General features: G+C 55.5%; 1 protein-coding gene across 1 annotated transcript in view; it reads right to left on the bottom strand.

Moving 5' to 3' along the window:
• The window catches only part of MFSD4A (major facilitator superfamily domain containing 4A), a 29,920-nt gene extending 14,067 nt beyond the window's left edge, over window positions 1–15,853 (bottom strand). The window contains exons 1-5 of the mRNA XM_054562922.1: window positions 15,600–15,853; window positions 5,262–5,460; window positions 4,390–4,635; window positions 696–864; window positions 151–266 (exon numbers count right to left, since the gene is read on the bottom strand). Of these exons, the coding sequence (XP_054418897.1) occupies window positions 151–266; window positions 696–864; window positions 4,390–4,635; window positions 5,262–5,460; window positions 15,600–15,829 (960 nt within the window). The 5' untranslated portion in view covers window positions 15,830–15,853. The remainder of the gene's footprint in view (window positions 1–150; window positions 267–695; window positions 865–4,389; window positions 4,636–5,261; window positions 5,461–15,599) is intronic.
• Between the last annotated feature and the right edge of the window lie 2,962 nt (window positions 15,854–18,815).

The raw sequence follows: 18,815 nt of genomic DNA on the forward strand, positions 1-18,815 counted from the left end.
CAGGACTTTTATTTCGTTTAAATGTTTGGATTGACTGCACTACAGGTGAGGTCTCTAGGAAAACTTGGTGTCCCGCTCTCTCTTGCCATCTCCAGATTCGAGTCTGGGGGGAGGGCGCCCCAGGAAGGCACAGCCCGAGAGCAGGCTCACCGTGATCCCATCAGTCATGAACAGCACCAGGGCAGCCGTGATGTGGATGGCGAAGAAGGAGTACGGGGCTCCTCTGAAGCTCTTCCTCTGGCAGCAGCTGAACAGGTCCTCGTGTTCTGGATGAGACACAAGAAGACCTGGGGTGAGCCTTAGCTTCTGCTCCCCGGCCTCTGCATGCGCAAGGGCAGCTGCTGGCAGAACAGAGAGCCGCTCCGTGCCTCCTGCCTTCTCTACCTTCAGCCAACCATCTGTTTGGAACAGCGCCTGTCCATATCGCAGCCCTGGCGGACACAGGGCTCAGAGAGGTCACGTAACTTGCCCAAGATCACACATGCAGGGCAGGCGGAATGGAGATTAGAGCAGCAAGTCTGCCTTGCTCATTCCCTTGGCCAAGCTGCTCTCCACCTCCTGCCTCACCAGACCACTGGTGCCAAGGTTGTTTTCCAACCATTATCACTGTGATCTACGGTCGCCCTCTGGGGGAGCGGTCACCCGAGTAGCCTCGGTGTGGAGCTGTGAGCACGGAAGTTCATTAGAGCCCCCACCTGGGTGTGGCTGAATCTTCGGGGGCATCGAGGAAGCTTCTTCCTTCTCAGGAGGCTGTGTCTCCAGGGCGAGCTCATCTGCAGACAGGAGCAGCGGCCTCCTCTGAGGGCAGCAGGTCAGCAGCCGCTCTTTGGACAGCAGATACAGCACAGCCATGGGCACCGGGAGCTGGGGGTAGGCAGAGCGTCAGGAGAGCCCTGTTCCTGGCAGCTCCCCCACCCCATGCCTGGCCCACTGCATACACCTACACGGTCGTGGGGCACATGTCCGCACGGCCCTGGGAGAAGACAGCTCTTTCCCAAGGGTGCCCACCTAAGCGGCGTCCCCAACTACTGCAGTCTTGGCCCAGGGCAGGCTTGGTGTACCTGCTGCCTAACCTTAACGACATCTGTTTCCCTGCAAAGTCAGGTACTGGTCACATGCAAAACTGAGACTCACACCAGGCCTCTGCTGGCACAGGAGGTGCCAGAGACCAACTCTTTTCCAAAGAAGCTTTGCTTTCATTCACCACAGCTCTGTAAAGTGTGTTGGGGGAGCTTTTAGTTCCATTTTCCAGATGGGGCAAGTGAGGCTCAAAGTTACCACTTAGTCAGAACCTGTTAAACTGGAAAAGACCTGAGTGGTGAGCTAGAGACCCAGAGAGCTCTAGTGCTGGTAGCACAGCTGACTTGGGGCAGAGTGGGACTGTCACTTGGGCATCCTGAGTCTGCCCAGTGCCCTTTCCACCTCAGGGGTTGTCTGGGTGACGGTGCACCCTACGAGGGTAGAGGCAGTCCTCGTGGGCTTGGGGCTGGCATCTAAATGGGAGAACGGAGGCGTGGACTCCTTCTGGTTAAAAAACTGCATGCTACAAGCAACACATACGCACACACGCCCAACGTTAAATTCACTGCTATTTTTTATGTTAAGCCACTTAGGTTTTATGAACTCCCCAGAGCTCTGGGGCAGCGATTTTTAATCTTTTTCATCTTATGGCACACATAAAATTCTGCAGCACACCAAAAACAAAACAAAACAAAAAAATTATGTTGTTTGCTGATCTGACAAAAATATAGGTGTAATTTAAAGATTTTTATTTATTTTTAAAGAGAGGGGAAGGGAGGGAGGGAGGGGAAAGGGAGAAAAACGTTGATCAGTTGCCTCTCAAACGTGCCCTGAACAGGGAGGGACCAAGCCCACAACCCAGGCATGTGCCCTGACAGGAAATCGAAACAGTGACCTTTTGCTTCATGGGATGATGCCCAACCAACTGAGCCACACTGGCCAGGACTGTTGTCATTTTTTAAACTTGACAATCTAAGGGAAAAGGGGTCAGCGAGCCTGACTAGTCAGGTGCTGCCTGTTTTAAATTTTTTTGTGGCACACCTATGTGCCTCCTGTGCCACATCGGTTGAAAATCGCTGCCCCAGAGCAATGAGAAATGCCTCCTACTTCAGAGGCTGCCCGCAGAAGCCTCTGCCACCTCTCTGGAGTGCCCTGCCTGTGCCCAACCACCCTCGCTGCCAGGGGACCTCGTCCAGCCTAGCCTCTGCCTCGCTGCTGCAGCCCTATCCACTTCCTCCTGCTCAGGAAAGGGAGGAAGCTCGGCGGGCTGTGGCAGTTTTCTGGGGGCCCATGGGCTCCTCTGGGATGAAGGAGGGCAGAGGTGGAAGTCTGCCTGGAGCTGCGCGGAGGGAGGCTTCCCTAGCCTGGAGCTGGGCTGGCTCCCGAGCCTTTTCCAAGTCACCTGAACACCACCCTTGTGCTGACACCTCCCTCTGGGCCCCTCGGGAGCCTCCATCCACACACAAAAATAAGGTAAAGTCGGACTCTGCCCGGCCTGAGTGGAAGGGACACAGTTCCCACCCTCAGGAGTCCCAGGTCCAAAGGAGGAGACGAAGCTCTCCTTCCAGCCTGATGGGGGAAACAGGAAACCCATGCGCCGGGGCCTGTGGTGGCAGAATGCCTGGGTGAAGGCCAAGGGGAAACAGCTGTAAAAGGGGCCAGGTCCCTCAGGCAGGGCCTTCCAGGGAGGTGGGTGGTGGGAGGAACTGCACACCTGGCCCTGCCGCAGGGCACATCTCTCTGTAGGAGAAGCCCATTCAGGGAAGGCGGGCTGCAGCTCAAAAGTCGGACAGTGCCAGGTGGGCTGTGCCTGTGTGTGTGTGTGTGTGTGTGTGTGTGCGCGCGCGCGCGTGCGCGCGGGCACGCGTGCATGCACATATTTGTGCACACGTGCCCACATGATTGCATAGCCTCATTCTTTTCTGTGGTGACTGTTTATCTCCAGACACAAACCAATGGAAAAAGTACGGAAATCCTGCATCAAACAAAGTGCCTCCAGTCTGCACTTCGTGGGCAAGAGAAGACAGACCTCGGGCTTATGCTGGACCTGCCAGCTTCCCGGTCCCACAGTCCCAGTCTTGACATTGTACTGACAGTGCTCCTTCCCTTTGCGGTTCCCCTTGGAGAGCACAGGCCCAAAGCCACATTGTTCCCAGACAATAATGGGCAGGGCAGAAAAGGGAAGGGGCAGAGGGAGAGGGGGGCATCTCTGAGCCCCCAGGGAAGACTCTGCTATAAGGAATAGAGAGTCCCAAAGGAGAAGAAAGAAAAATGAGGAGGGACTGCTGGGCAGCAGGTAGGAGGTTGTGTTGGGAGTTGGGGTTCCAGCCTGGCCTGGCCTCACACCAGCCCCTATTAGGGCTTTGAGCCAGACGGTATGACACCCTGTTGCTCAGTGGGACTGGGTGGTCTCAAGAACCCCTTTCAGTGCCACATACACAGCATCACTCTGAGTCCCAGCAGCAGCTGGGGGCTGCGGTCTCGCCTGCACCAGCAGCCTTCCTCTGCAGGGCGGACAGGTCTGCTTAGTGCAGGAGAAGTTCTAGGGCAGAGTGACAAGCCACATGGTGACTCCGTGCCCAGCCAGCAGGCCAGTGGCCACCTGAAACACTCCCTACCCCTAGCCCCTGCTGGGCCCAAGTCAGGGGGCCACGGCTGCTCCTGGTGTTCCTTGCAGTCCCTCCCGAGCACAGGCAGGGGTTGCGGGGGGTCTCCCCACTGCTCCTCCGGGCCCCAGCCTAGGCTCACGTGGGAGAGCCCGCCCTGGGCTGCAGAACGCAGAGAAGTTTTCCAGCCAGAGGGCAGGGTCAGAGCTGACAGTCCAGGGGGGCCTCAGCATCTGACCCAGTCACAGGGAGTCGGTAGGGTCCCACCGAGGCAGCTGAGACAGGTGGGGTCCCTGGGAGGTTATCCTGTCTCTCTCTCCCTCTCTCAGCAGCCACAGGAGCCGCCCTCACAGCAGGGCACAGACAAGTCCCACCAGCCTTGAGGACCCTGTCCGACCCTGCAGTGCTCTGGCCCAGGGTTAGCGTCACCTGACCTCCGAGGAAAGGGCTGGGTTTCCCACAGAGCCTCGGACGCCTTGAAAGTTGGCCCTGGTTTCATTGTGCTAAACCTGTTCACTGCTTTCTCTCCCTTGAGAATTGCAATCACAGGATGTCACAACTGAAGGACCTTAGAGGTGCTCTTTTGTAACCCTCTTTGTGTTCCGATAAATCCTGCGGGGTCGGCTCTCCCATCCTCTTGTCCTCCGGTGGGTGCGCTCAGCCCCAGCTCGTGTCTTAGAAGAATCTTCCCCTGAAGCTCGAATGGACTGGTACATGTGACTGTCTACTAGTCCCCACCCAGCCCAGCCCCAGTGGCACTCACGTTGATCAGGGCCATAATCCAGAAGGCGTAGGACACTCGGGTTCCTGCTCCATCTGGCGGGAACAGCTCGGGGAGTGTCTGGTTCGACGAAGGCCGGTGGCCCAGGACCCTGGAGGCACGGAAGAGGTGGCTGCTGGAAGTGGCGTTGGCTGTGCTATTCGCAGGCCAGCAGTTGTCCTCCGAAAGGAAGGGGTCGGCGATAAGAGGGCTTAGCAGGGCCCCAAAACCCACAAAAAAATGAAGAACCTGGGGAGGGAGGAGAAGTAGGATGGGGATGACGGTGCAAGCTTTGTAGCCCATCCCCCACCTCGTGTCCCACCTGTGGAGCCCCTGCCCAGCTCAGGTGGGAGCGAGGGAGCGGGAGGCGAGAGCGGGGAGGAACGAGCTCCTCGGCCACCTGCGTGTCCCGGGATAACTTGCTGACGGTGGCCAATCCCCTCTCTTACTCTCCTTCCTTTCCCAAATCCTCGCCCCCAGTGGGAGGTTGTTCCCGTGTGGGCATCCACCAAAGGGAAGGGGGCTTAATAAAGGGAAGGGCTGGTCTAGAGTCCTGGTAAGTGGGAGGACAAGGAAGGAAGAAGAAACACAGAGAGACACAGGGAAGGGGACAAGAAGACAACAGCAAACCCTGTCATGCCACTTCCCAGCTGACAAAAACCTTCTGGTTGGCACTTAGATTCTTGTGACCACCTGCAGGCAGGGGTCATTACCAAGTGCAGGGGTACGGGCCGAGCTGGTCACACTGAACTCAGACCCTGGCGCTCTTTCTGCATCACCACCCTGGCCTCGGGGGAAAAGTCACTGGGGAGAGGGGGCTGGGAGAGAGGGACAGATGGACAGGGCCCCCCCCCTGACACCCACTGTGGGCTCACCTGGAGGAAGATGGCCGAGTCCTTCTGGTAGATCCTCACCAGCTGCATGTTGGCCACGGTGTCAATGCAGCCCATGGCCAGGCCCGCCAGCGCCATGACGGAGGCCAGCACCTTCACATCACGGCAGAAGGGGATGACAGCGAACACCAGGGAGATGGTCAGAGAAGAGGTGAAGAGGGCCCACAGGGACTGGGCCAGGCTGCGGTCACAGAGGGCTGAGGTCAGGGAGGGGGCGCAGAGCCCCTCCTGTCCCCCAGGTGCTGCGTGGCCCCGGGGGGCCATCCCCCACCCTCTGGTGGAAGGGGAAGGAAGCGGAGGAAGAAGCTCTGTCTCTTACTGGCTGTGGGTTGCAGGCAAGATGTTTAATGAGCCTAAGTCTCAGAGAACAGTCCCCCTCACAGGCTGGTGGTGAGGACTCCAGAGAGTGTATGACAGGGACACAATGGTCCTTAACAAGGTGTGACAGCTACTATTGTACTTATGAGCAATTTTATATTGTCTACCTATAAACGATGAGAGGGGAATCGGCTTCTAATATTTCCAGGGAACTGTGCCGCATGCATGAAACTGGAGGTGCGATAGGAAATGGAACCTGAACCCCAAACCCCTGAGCCGGGCCACAGTGTGCGCTCTCCACTCAGGAGTGGAGAACGGCCGGCCCCCTGCCGGCAGCAGGCCCCAGCTGCCGGGACCAGGCCCACGCGAGGCATCGGAGGAGCCTGGCGACCCCTGTACGGGCAGAGGTGATGGGCCCTGCGCCTGGCACGTGTCTGGATGGGCGGCTCTGTGGCCCTCCCCACCGAGCAGCGTCCCCCCCGCCCCTCCCCCTGCGAGCCCGCTGCAGGGGCTGGGGGCCTGTCCTCCGCGAGTGAGGGAATGGATGTGTGACCCAACGAATGGAGTGGCTAAGGTTCTGTTAAGGTCTTTCTGGTGCACTCCGCCCAATAAACACTCTCAGAGAAAGGAAGGAAGCCTTGAATTTTCTGGGACCAGTCTGAATGGCTAATGTGGAAGGGGTGGGGGAGATTGGGCAGCAAGAAGGTTCTGGAAGGAAGAAGTTGTGGAGAATCTTTAATTTTAGACAAGTCGGGGAGCCCCAGGCAGCCTCTGTGGCTGCTGAATCTGCAGAGGTGTGGGATGCGTGGCAGGGAGATGTGTCTGACTCTCCAGCACCCTGGAGAGGAGAGAGGTGCCCCCAGAAACCTGGCAAACTGTCTTTTCCAGGACGTTCTTGCCTCTGAACCCTTGGCGCTCAGCTTCTCATCTTGCCCATCTTTGATTAGATCCTTAATCAGAGGGCTCTGCTGATAGCAACGGTCCGTTATTTTCTTTTCTTGTTTCCAGCTGATCTGCTGGCAAGATTACTGATCACAACCCCTGCCTGTTCCCAGCTGTGTGAGGGCAGAGGGAGGGCTCGCTCCACCCTGGTCACCGTGGAAAAAGCAGGGAGGTCATGTTGTGGGGAGGCCTGCCGCCCCCTCCCCTCGGCCGCCTGCTCTGTGGCCCCAGCAATGACAGCCTGGGCCGCTCACCGACTTCTGCTTCCTGCAGCCTGGTGACTGCATCTCACTGGCCTCCATGGTGCCAACAACAGAGGTGATGCCCACACTTCTACAGGCCCTAAAAGCGACAGCTCTTGCATAACGGCGTTCTCTTTCCCCTTCCTTTCCCAACACAGGTAGACTAGGAGCCCCCTGGGTGGCCCGACTTCAGGAATACCGAGGTTCCCCTTTCTCCCTCTCAAATGTCCCCTGCGTTGACCCAGTATCCATGGGGGTGACATTTCCACCACCACTTACCACTTTGTGGTCAAGCACAGATGCCCCGAGTACAAATACTTTTGAAGAATTAACACATTATTATAGTGCGCTGAAAAACCTGAGCAAGATGACTAGTAATCAGTCCCATAGCAAAGTCCTGAGGGAACGGGGAGATGGGAAGGAGCTGTGGGGAGGTGCGGGAAAGGGAAGTTAGTCTATGGGACAACACTAACGTTTGTTTACAGTGCCCAAGACATTTGTGCGCATGGCAATGCTGAGGTAGGGTTTGCAACTGTTGACCCACAAATAAACTGAGGCTGAGAAAGGCCAAGAAAGCAGCTGACAGAGCCTGGAATTGAACCCAGGTCGTCTATGCCATGCTGCTTTTCCATGGGCGGGGCGGGGTGCGTGTAAAAAAGCCGGTGCTGGGTCTCAGTCCCAGCCAGGCTGGAGGGGGCGGCCGGCAGCGAGCATGTGGCCAGACTGTGCAGAGCCTTGTCTCAGGAAGCAATGGCGAACAGCTATAGTCTCTAGAACATGAGCCTCCAGTGGTCCCTTTGTTGGTGTTATGGGATCTCCAGGTACTTTATATTATAAGTGCTGGCTTCATCGCAGGCCTCCGAGGCATCTGCTGCAGCCTGTTCATTGCGGGGCCCCATGCCTGGCACTGTGCTCGGCCCTGAGAAGGGACCGGATGTTGCTAGTGAAAAGAGACTAGTGCTTGAGGAAGGCATGTCTTGTCACCGCACACAGGGTGGCCTGGAGAAAGGGATGGGAGACTGTTAGGAGGCTGACGTGGGATTGTATGGGGGTGACAGAGAGACAGAGACAGAGACCCCAGGAAGATGCTGAGAGAACAGCAGGAGGCTCGGGAAAGGGGGAAGGTTCGGAGAAGGGCTGGAGTCCAGGGGGTTGCCCTGTCCAGGCCTCTCCTCTCTCCCATCTGTGCCTTCTCACTTCTCACCTTGTCACTCTTGAGAAGGACACTTGATGCCCACAGGCAGCTTTCTTGTTCCCATGCCCAGGGACAGGCAGGAGGGAAGCATAAAGAGAGAACCGGCAGAAAGGCGAGGCTGGGGAGACGTGCCCTCCCCACATCTCCTGCCAGCCGCTGGGTAGTGGTGCGAACCCGCTGCCCACCAGCTGGGGCCAGGGAGGCCCAGGCTACACCGGGAAATGGAGACCCGTTCCCAGGAAGTGGGGCAGCTACACCTCAGGAAACTGTGTTTGGATCTGGGCTGCCCGCCCTCCCCAGTTACTTCTGCAGGGTTCTCCCTGGTCATTGCAAAAATCAGCCTGAACAGGTTTCTTCAGAACAGTATATTGTTGCCAAGAAAAAGGGAGTCTCACATATAACCTAGTGGCACACTGAAATACACTAACTGGCTTGGTCACATAACGGTTTGGTCAACAGCCCCTTCCAGTAAAGCCAATAATCGAAAATTATGAAATAAGAATGGCAGAATAGCCCTGGCAGTGCGGATGTGGTGCCATTTGTAATCCGAAGACTGGGCTGGCCCACCTCTGCCACTTCCCAGCAGGTGGCTTCGGGCAGGCCATGGACACGTAGCCCATTGAGCCTCAGTCCCTTCCTCCATAAAATGGGGCTGGTAGGCTGCGCCTTGTGACACCGCTGTGCAGGGGCAGCGTGATATTCCAGCCAGTCCGCCTTCGCTCACTCACTGGGATCTTCCCCTGCCACCTGCAGGCCTCCGCCCCAAAGCTCTCCACTCCCTGCTGGCTCCAGAGAGCATGGCCAGGCCCAGGGGAGCGCGCCCCATAGGAGCGGTGCAGAGGCTGGTGCCAGCTCCGGGGTTCTCCCCGCCGCCCAGGCTCTGCCACTGTTCCTGCTGCAGCTCTCTCCAGGGTGACTTCGGAGGCTGGCCTAGGAACAGCTAGAGTGACAACAGAACAGAAGAGTCCTACCCCTCATGTTACAGATCAGGAACTGGGCCCAGACAGGGAAGGAGGGCAGAGTAAGGCTGAGCTGGGATCCAGTTTCTTGACTCCCAATCCAGGCAAAAGCCAGTGTAGTGTCATTGATCTGCCCTCCCTTGGTCCTAGGTTCAGAGGTTAATTCAGGTCAATTATAGGAAAAGCCCCACTCCCAGGAACACCCTCGACAGTCCAGGGAACCCTTCCTTAGGAAGCCTGAGAAATGTCCAAGTTCCTCACTGCCAGCTCTACATGGAAGGTGCCAAAGGGGAGGGAGGGCAGAGAGCCAGGTCCCCCCCCCCCCCTGCCTGGTGGTGGCTCTGCTTGGAGGTGCCAGCCCCGCCAGTTTGCTGTGTGACTTTGCACACCGCTGACCCTGTCAGCCAGGTGCTCGGCCTTACCCAGAGGGCGCACATGGTCACCTTGACTCGGCTTTGCTGTGGGCAACTGCTCTGGCCCAGAAGACAAGGGGCTGCCTGGCTTCAAAACAGGGGAAGGGTTCAAATAGTAAGGCGTCAGCCGGCCTGTGCTGCCTGCCGCTCCCCAGGGGTAGGGAACTTGCTGCGGAGGCCCAGGCCCTTGTTGCCACAGACCGAATGACCCCAGGCTGGACGAGTGAGCCCAGGAGGGGCACTGCCATTCTGCTCCCACTTTTGACCCAGGGGATCGCCCTGTTGCCCTGGATGATCTCTGGCCCGCAAAGCCCAGAGGTGAGGGCAGAGCACAGAACCGAGGAGGAGTCAGAGGCATCCGCACACCTACCCACCCACCACGGGCAGGCAGCCCTGCGAGAGGACGAGAAACCAGAGCCAAGGCACCACCTGGGAGCTAGGGCAGGCTGGGGACTGCGGCTGAAGCCAGGGGATAGGGAAACGGCGACTTAGACTGAGGAAGGGGCCATGGCAGAAGCAGCCCCTCCCGCTGGGCCAACCCAGAACTGCCACCACGGCTTGTTCAGGGCTCTGAGTTATGGCTGGGGCCACCCAGACGGAGGAACAGCCAAGCCTGTCTTGGGGAGCCCCAACCTAAGGCGCGGCTGCCTGCAGACTCAGGGGCTAGTGGCACCGTGCGCCTGAGAACGAGCCCTGGCCCGGGGGCGGGGGGCTGGGCTCCCAGGAGTGCCCCTTACACGCTGGCTGCACTTGTAGTTCTGTCGGCCTACACCGCCTCTCCCCCAGTTCTCCGCATGCGTGGCTCCCTCCTGTCGTTCAGGTGCCAGCTCAAATGTCGCCTCCTCGGAGAGGCTTTCCTGACCACCTCAGTTACTCTCCCCCAGCTCTGCTACTCTCCACCCTGGCCCGGCTTCGCCTCCTTCAGTTCGCTGTAACGGTCCTCCAGGAGGCCAGCTCCAGGGCACAGGCGCCCTGTCTGCCGTGCTCAGCCCCCGCGCGGGGGTCTGGCTCAGGAGATGTTTGTGGATGAGTGAATTATAGGGCTGGGGGTGGGATGAGTTTTGAGATTTTTTTAATAAAAGAATTGAGATGTAATTTACATACCATAACATTCATCTATGCAAAGTGTACAGTTCAATGGTTTTAGTATGTTCAGAGTTATAAACCCATGACCGCAACCTAAATGTAGAGCTTTCCCATCACCCCAAAAGGAAGCCCATGCTCATCTGCAGTCTCTCCCTATTCCTCCCCGAACCCCACCCCAGCCCCGGCAATGACTGATCTACTTTCTATGTCTACAGATTTTCCTATTGTGGACTTTCAAATAAATGAAATCACACAGTATGTCATACTTTGTGTTTGGCTTCTTTCACTCAACACGGTGTGTCAAGCTCCTCCACGCTGCAGCATGTGTCAGAGCTTCCTTCCTGTTTATGGCTGAGGAACAGTCCGTTGTACAGATGTACCCTATTTTGTCGATGGACATTTGATTTGCTTCTACTTTTTGGCTATTTTGAATAATACTGCTATGAATATGCATGTACAAGTTTTGTGTGGACGTCGTTTTTCATTTGAGGCATGTACCTGGGAGTGGAATTGCTGCGTCATATGGTAATTCCATGTTGAGATGGATTTTTAAAGCAAGAAGCACGCCTGGTACCTTGGGCCCAGGTTTGTTGCACGCTGCCAGGTGAACAAGCTGCAAAGCAGACTGGCTGCTGGGGAAAGAGGCGAGGCCTCCCAGATGGGGGACCAACGAAGGGCCCGATCGGAAGGAGGAACGGGCTTTTGTATTGTGTTCCCGCAGGGGCCAGCACCTTGGAGAGGCCTGTCTGAGAGTGGCCTGGGGAGCCTCACGCAGAAGGCAGGGTTTCATGCAAGGGGCAGGAGGGGGTCAGAGCTGGGTCTTGGGCAGGGCAGGCCTTGCAGGAATTTGAGAAAAAAGAAAGACAGAGGAGGAGACAGTGAATAGGGCAGAGAGGGGAAGAACGTAATGAGGCTTCAGTTAGCAGGGTATATTCAGGGGAGGGCCAAGGTGCGGCTGGAAGGAGACGGGGAAGCTAAGCTCCGACGGCCATTATCTACCCTGATGTCTTTGAGATAAAGGGGTCTCCCAAACTGCCCAGGGTGGTTAGACAGGTCCCCGAGAAACCAGGAAAGAAACTAAACTTTTGTCTAAATACATGCTCCCCCTTTCCAGTCTGACCAAGCACATACCTACACACCCTGCCAACCCAGTGGCTTTGTGTTTTATTTGAACTGTTTTCTGCTCATTGCACCCTTCTCCCTCCTGGCCTGCATGTGGCGGCCTTCTTCAGCATCTCTCTCTGCTAGAAGGGAGGGAGAGGGAGGGGGAGTGAGGCAGTGCAGGGGGGTTGCGGGGGGGGGGGAACATGTGCGCACGCCGGTCCTGCCCTGAGCACAGGGCTCCTGTCTTCCCCTGCACCCACTCTAACGTCCAAGGCTTTCCACACCCAGTCCCGCCAACGCATGCCCCTGTGGAGGCACCCAGAAACTATCCAGCCCTGGCTGTCGGTCTGGGGCAAGCAGTAGGCAGGACTGAGCAGGAATCCTAGAGAAAGAAATAAGAGCTGCCTTTGGGACTCCCTCTCTCCAGGGCTCTGCAACAGCGCCCGCGCCCGCGCCCCCCGCGTGTCCCCCCCGCCCCCCCCCCCGCAGCAGCTGGCCCTCTCCAATGTTCAGCCAATCCCCCACTGACAAGCACTAGCCTGGTGCACAAGCCAGTAATCACTTAAGCTGAAAAGCACTTGCAGGGGTATTAGCATTTTAACTGAGATGTGGGGAGGCCCCAAGGAATCAAGCTTTAGAGGCTGGTTTCAGGGCCAGTGGAGGTTCGGTTTATTGGGGTGGGGTGGGGGATGGGGAATTGTGGTGAGCTATCCAGCCCTATCAAGGTGGTGAATCCCATTTACACACAGGCCGCCCCTCCGATATGCCCCCATTTCCACGGAAGCCTGCTTTGCTCTTAACCAAAGGAAAGGGTTCTTTGTGACCTTTTGTCTTGGGGATGGGAGGACTGAGGATCAGAATTTAAACCTGAAATGCTGACAGGACCTACTCTCCCCACCCTGCCCTACCCCTACCCCTACCCCTCTGATCCCAGCAGAAAGCCCCAAAGGCCCACAGCTTCCTTCCCAGGTGTGTCACCTCAGAGTCAGCCCACACCTGTGCCCAGGAGTATAGGGTACAACTTGTACTCTGCAGAGTTGAAACTGACTACTCACAGAGCAAGAGGCATTTCAAAGTATCTGGTTCCAGATACAAATGACTGGGTTCAAATCCTGACCAGGTCTCTTAATAGCTGTGGGACCTGGGGCAAGTCTCTTAACCTCTCTGTGCCTCAGCTTCCTTCTGAAAAAACGGAAATAATAGTATTACTCTTCAGGGTTCTTGGGAAGATTGAATGAGTTCATACAAGTGAGGTACTAAGACCCACACCTGGAAGTGGGTAAGTGCTCAATAAAGTTAGTCATTATTGTCACCATTCTCATTTTTCCTCTCTGTGGGTAGCTTTCCTGCCGTGAGACCCTTTCCACTGCCTGTTCAGAGCCCCCTGCTGAGTAGAGACCCTAGAAGGAGGTGCACAGCAAGTGAGGAAGAGTCGGCCCAGCTGGATGTGTATCTCTGCCCTTTTCACAAGGCCTGGCCTAACAAGCTGTCATTTAGAATTATACTCATTCCCCTTCTAGTTCTCTGTACTACACATGTTCCTAAAAAGTCCAGGAGGAGGGGCTTTTGTAAATCAAAACACTGTAAGACACAAGAACAAAAACAGAAAAACACCTTGAAAGATTTCTCATTGAACCTCCAGGAAGATCACCTCATACCTGTTAGAATGGCTATTATCAATAAATCAACAAACAAGAAGTGCTGGCAGGGATGTGGAGAACAGGAAACCCTCAGGCACTGCGGGTAGGATTGCAAACTAGTGCAGCCACTATGGAAAACAATATGGAGGTTTCTCAAAAAATTACAAACAGAACTACCATATATGATCCAGCAAGTCTACTCCTAGGTATTTATCTGAAAAAATCTAAAACAATAATTTGAAGACATATGCACCTCTAGGTTGACTGCAGCAGTATTTACAATAGACAAGGTATGGAAGCAACTCAAGTGTTTATCAATTGACAAATGGATAAAAAGTGTTGGTACATATATACAAAGGAGTATTACACGGCTACCAAAAAAAGAATGAAAAATGCCATTTGTGACAACCTGAAGGACCATAGACCTAAAGGGTATGAAACTAAGTGAAGTAAGTCAGACAGAGAAAGACAAATACCATGTGACTTCACTTATATATGGAAGCTAAAAAACAAACACAACAGAAATAAACTCATAAGTACAGAGAACAAACTGATCGTTGCCAGGTGGGAGGGAGGCTCGGGGGGATGGGTGAAAAAGGCAAATGGATTAAGAAATACAAATAGGGCCCTGGGCAGGTAGCTCAGTTTGTTTGAGCAACATCCTGATATGCCAAGGTTGTGGGTTCAGTTCCCAGTCAGGGGACATACAAGAATCAACCAATGAATGCATAAATAAGTGGAACAGCAAATAGATGTTTCTCTTTCTCTCTCTTCCTCCCTCTCTCTCCCTCGCTAAAATCAATAAATAAAAATTTTAAAAAGTTCAAATTGACAGTTATAAAAATAGTTACAAGATATAAAATACAGAATAGGGAAAATAGTCAAGAATATTGCAATAACTGTATGGTGCCAGATGGGTACTAGACATATCAGAGTAATCGTTTTGCAAGGTATGGAAATGCCTAATTGCTATGCTGTATACCTCAAACTAATAGAATATTGTATGTTGAATGTAATTGAAAAAAAAACCACCTCTAGGTAGAATTAGAATGGATCTTGAGTTTTTTAAGATTTTCTGAATCTCACATACATCCAATCCTATACAAAACCTACAGATACATAAGTAAAGGAGATGTGCTCCTTAAGAGAAGTCTTTGGTTTACAAGAGGATTTGGTAGTGGGGATAATCACTCCCTAATTGACAACATTTTATCATTTGGTGGCTTACAGTGGGGTCCACCCATATGACACCGGTGCCCCTCTTCCACAGCTCTGGATGAGGTGGACAGCAAAACCCACCCTCATGGACACCCCTGGGAGTGAGCCCAAGGGGGCAGCCTGGGCGCAGACCGGCCTTCCAGAGGTCTCTCTGAGATAGCCCTGCTGTGGTTTTGTTCCCCCGCTGTCTGCCTGGTTGAGCCCAAGCAATCCAGGAAACCACCCAGCCTAGAGCTGGGACTACAAAAATTTCCCAGCAGCTTCTGGCTTGCAAGTCATCTATCTTCTGTTTGGGGTCTGTTTTCCCAGCTGCACTAAGAGAGTGATCCTGCTACCTTTCCAAAGGGTTCCTTGAAGGCGGCCCTGTCCAATTTGAGAGGAAGAAGGAGGCTCTGCAATGAAATCCTAAAAGGAGTCTGGGCACTCCAGACACCCACCCTGGGCAGGGCCAGGGAGGAGTAACAGGGGGTGAGGGGGTGGAGGGGGGACCCTGGCACAGGACCTTACCAAGCTATAGACACCCTGGACCTTCCGTACAAGGCCCTAGTGGGGAGGTCCTGTGTGTCTCACAGGCAGGAGTGCTCTGCCTCCAGGGTCCAGGGCAGGAACCCTGGCCCCTTAGGAGCAGGACCACGCAGGACCCATCGGCCTGTGGCCACGTGGGGGAAGGGACAGCCTGTGTCAGCTGATCTGGGACTGATGGTGTGAGTGGAGCCCTCCCCAGGGCGCTCTGTCAAGCTTCAGCCCTCTGGCACCTCGCAGGGCTTCTGAGGTGACGCTCGCTCCCGTTCTGCTTCCACCTCACTTCCAATTACACCCGCCCGGCAGCAGGGGCTAAGGACAAACGTCAGAGCCGCTGTGCAGGAGGGGGACGCTTCCACCTTTGCAAACTCCATCGCCCCTCTCCCCGTGGAGTGGGGGTGGGGGTGCGGGGGGAGCGGGGGCAGCGGGGGCAGCGCTGGGTTTACCCCTCACAGGGGTGAGTGAAGGCCAATAAACAATCCAGAAATCACCTTCGGTCCCGGGGGAGAGTTTTGCACGGAGAGCTGGGGTGGGGGAGAGAGGCAGCCTTTCGGCAAGGGGGCCAGCGGGCAGGGAGGGGAGGGGTGGTCGCAGCCCCAGCACCGCGGGGACAGTGACGAGGACGGCGGAAGGGAAGGGCAGGGGCGGGAAGGGTCCGTGCGACGAAGGCCCGGTACTCACGTCCTCTTGAAGACGCCCCCGATGATGCTGCCCAGCAGGAGGCAGAGCTGCTGCGAGAAGAAGACCCAGGAGATCTGGGACAGCGAGGTGTGCGTCTGGCAGCGCAGGTCCAGCAGCGTGGGCCCCAAGAAGGCGATGCACAGGCCGAAGCTGAAGAAGACGCTCCAGTAGGTGAGCGTGGGCTGCAGGTTGCGGCGGAGCAGCCCGCACAAGCGGCCGTCGCAGACCATGGCCCCGGCTGGCGGACGGGCTGGCGGCTGCTGGCCCAGAGCGCGCGGTGCCCGAGTGCCGCCCGCCCGCAGAGGGCCAGCCGGGCGGGGGAGGCCGGCGGCGGAGGGGGGAGGGGAGGGGCCGGGAGGGGCCGCCGGAGAGGGGCCCCGCCCCGGGCTCGGGGTGGTGGGGGCGGGTCTGCTGCCGGCGGGCCGAGAGTCGGGGCGCGTGCCGCTCGCTCCCTCCCGCACGCACCAGCTCTCCCTCCGCCCGCGCCCGGAGACCAACCCGAGCCGCTCTCCACCCCCACCCTCCTCCCACCCAGCTCCCGGGCCCACCAGCGTCCTTACGCAGCCTCCCGGGGGCGGAGGGGCCTGAGTGCCCATTTTAGAGCCGGGCAAACCAAGAGCCCCAGCGGTGCTGTGTGTACAGAGAGGCTGGAGAGCGGAGTGTTCCAGCGCTTCGCCTGGGATCGGAGAGCTCCAAGCTCTCCCCAGACACTAGCATGGCCCGGGCTTTGGCGGTAGAGGAGGCCCTCAACCTTCTCTCTTAAATCTGGAGGCTTCACAGAGGGGCTTCCAGCGTCTGACAGCGACTGCCCCCCCCCCACCATCTTCCCCCAGAATAGAATACGAAATCTCCTACACACACACACACACACACACACACACACACACACACATTTTATTGGGAGGGTATCCATGGTTTTCATTAGAACCTGAAAAGGTTTATTGCCCTTTAGACAGAAAACCCTAGAAACTCTCCATCTTCACCGTAAGCTCTGTGGAAGGGCCTTCAGCCAGTTTTCACCTGCTGCATCTCATCTGCACCTTGGACAGGTGCTGGAAGGAGGAGGGATGCTTGGTCCAAACCCCGTCTCTTTCCTTCCTTTTTAGGGGAGTGGAGCGGGACAGAAAGGAGAGGGTGGTAGCCTGGCGGAATCCCAGGAGAAATTTGAAAATAACCCTCTAGGAAAGAAAAGAGGTCTAGGGGAAATTGCTATTTTGCTGGAAAAAGCCAGAAGGAGGAGGGGTGGGAGGATGTTGGCCTCCAGGCTGGGAGTCCTTGGAGGAGCCTGCAGCTGACACAGGCTGTCCCTCGCCCCCAGTGGTCACGGGGCCGGCATCCTTGTGAGGTCTTGCTCTTGAGCCAGGACGCTGGTCCCGCGTTGTTCCCAGGAGGTAGGGTGGCAAGGCCCTACAGCATCACCACTGCCCTGGTGTTCTGGTAGCAGCAAGAGCGATTATTCACGCCCGGTGACCTCTCCCGCCCAGGGGGACCAGGGCTAAAAGCGCGGATGAGGTTGGGTGGGGGCCCCCATGACAACTTGGTATGAGATGGGGACAACCAACTTTGCGGGCAGGTGCTGGTCGCATCTCCCAGTGCCACCGCAGCATCTGCCCCCTCCCCCTAGGCTGTGAGCACCAGGGAGAGGAGCACCGAGGTCTCTGTGGCTTAGATGGTTTGTAGGCGATGACAATTATTTGTTCGGTGATGATGATGGTGGGCCTGCACAGTACTTGTGATTAAAAACTTTTCCTCTGGAAAAATGAACAATTCATGACCACAAGCGTTTGAGTGAGTCCTCTGTGTCGCTGTCACGGAATTCCAGAATCACAGAAGCTCAGAGTTGGAAGGAGCCATCTCCAGCTGAGTCCCCTATCCCCACTCCACCCTTCCTGATAAGTGTTTGTCAGTCCTACTCCTGACTGATACCTTTTATTAACGGGAACCTTATTTATCATTTCCTGGGGGTCTGCTTCCCACCATGGGTCAGCTCTAGTGTAGGAAGGGTCTCATGCTTAACTAAAATGCCCGTCCCCCTGGCTCTCCACTGCCATCACGGGACAAGTCTAATTGCTCTTGCAGTTAGTTCTTCTCACATACAGCGACCTCACCCCAGCACTGGGCTTTTCCAGCCCAAACACCTGAAATCCTTTCCTTAGATGCTGCTCCTGAGCTACACTGGTCTGCTGGTCCCGGCCCTCCAGCCACACTGGCAGGGGCGCAGTTACAGTGAGCAGCCCGCAGCGCCTGGAGTGCTGGAAGCCCTCGACAACTTGATCTGGGTGGTGGCTCCACATACATAAACATATTTCAGTGTTCATCGGGCTGTATACTTATGATTTGTGCCTTTTACTCTATGTGAATTATATTCTGCTGTAATAGTAAAAAAGACTGTAGTGAATACAATACCCGACCTCACTACAGTCAAAGGCCTTCCTTCTTTTCTTTTTATCTTTCGCGTGGGGCCCCGGAGTTGAGACAAGCACTAAGGAAACAAGTACAGCAATGAGCTACATTGTATACTAGGGGTGCTTTGAGAGCCTGGAGAAGAAGAATCTCCTTGGCCTGGGAAGGCTTCATGGAAGACGTGATTACCGAACTAGATCTGGAAGGACAAGTATATGAAGAGGTTTTGCTTATTCTCTTTCCTTCTCTTTCTCAGTCACTATTTTCTGGCATCATCACATTGTCTGCTTCCTCCAGGAACCTTTCCCAGAAAGATTCTATCCACACTCCAAATTCCAACTAACCCCAGATCTACTCCTTGCCCCCTACTATCTTCAAGTGTCAGCTATTATACAGGGTGGGACAAAAGTAGGTTTACAGTTGCTTTTATGGAAAATAATGCAATAATTAACAAATAATAATACAAGCATAAACTCTTGTGTTTCATGTACTCACAACTGTAAACCTACTTTTGCCGTACCCAGTGTTCTATGGACTGCTAGCTGCCTCCGCCCGCCACCCTGCCTCCCCTGCAGCCAGTTAAACTGTGAGTACTTAAAGGCTGAGACTATATTTACCTGTATCTCTAACTCTTCCCCACCCCTGCCCAGGTGCCTTACAAAAAGTCCTGGATAAATAGCTGGGGAAACAATTCTCACAGTACCTTTTTAATTATTTTTTAAATTTACATCTTATCTGCCAATGATAGCAAGTTCCCCAAGGACAAAGGCTGTCCTATATTTCCTTTGTGTTTTGTATTCAAATCTCTAGCCC

This window comes from Pteronotus mesoamericanus, unplaced genomic scaffold, assembly GCF_021234165.1.
Source record: "Pteronotus mesoamericanus isolate MK-2021 breed Mesoamerican mustached bat unplaced genomic scaffold, CSHL_Meso_final scaffold_705, whole genome shotgun sequence".
NCBI classification, from domain to species: Eukaryota; Metazoa; Chordata; class Mammalia; order Chiroptera; family Mormoopidae; genus Pteronotus; species Pteronotus mesoamericanus.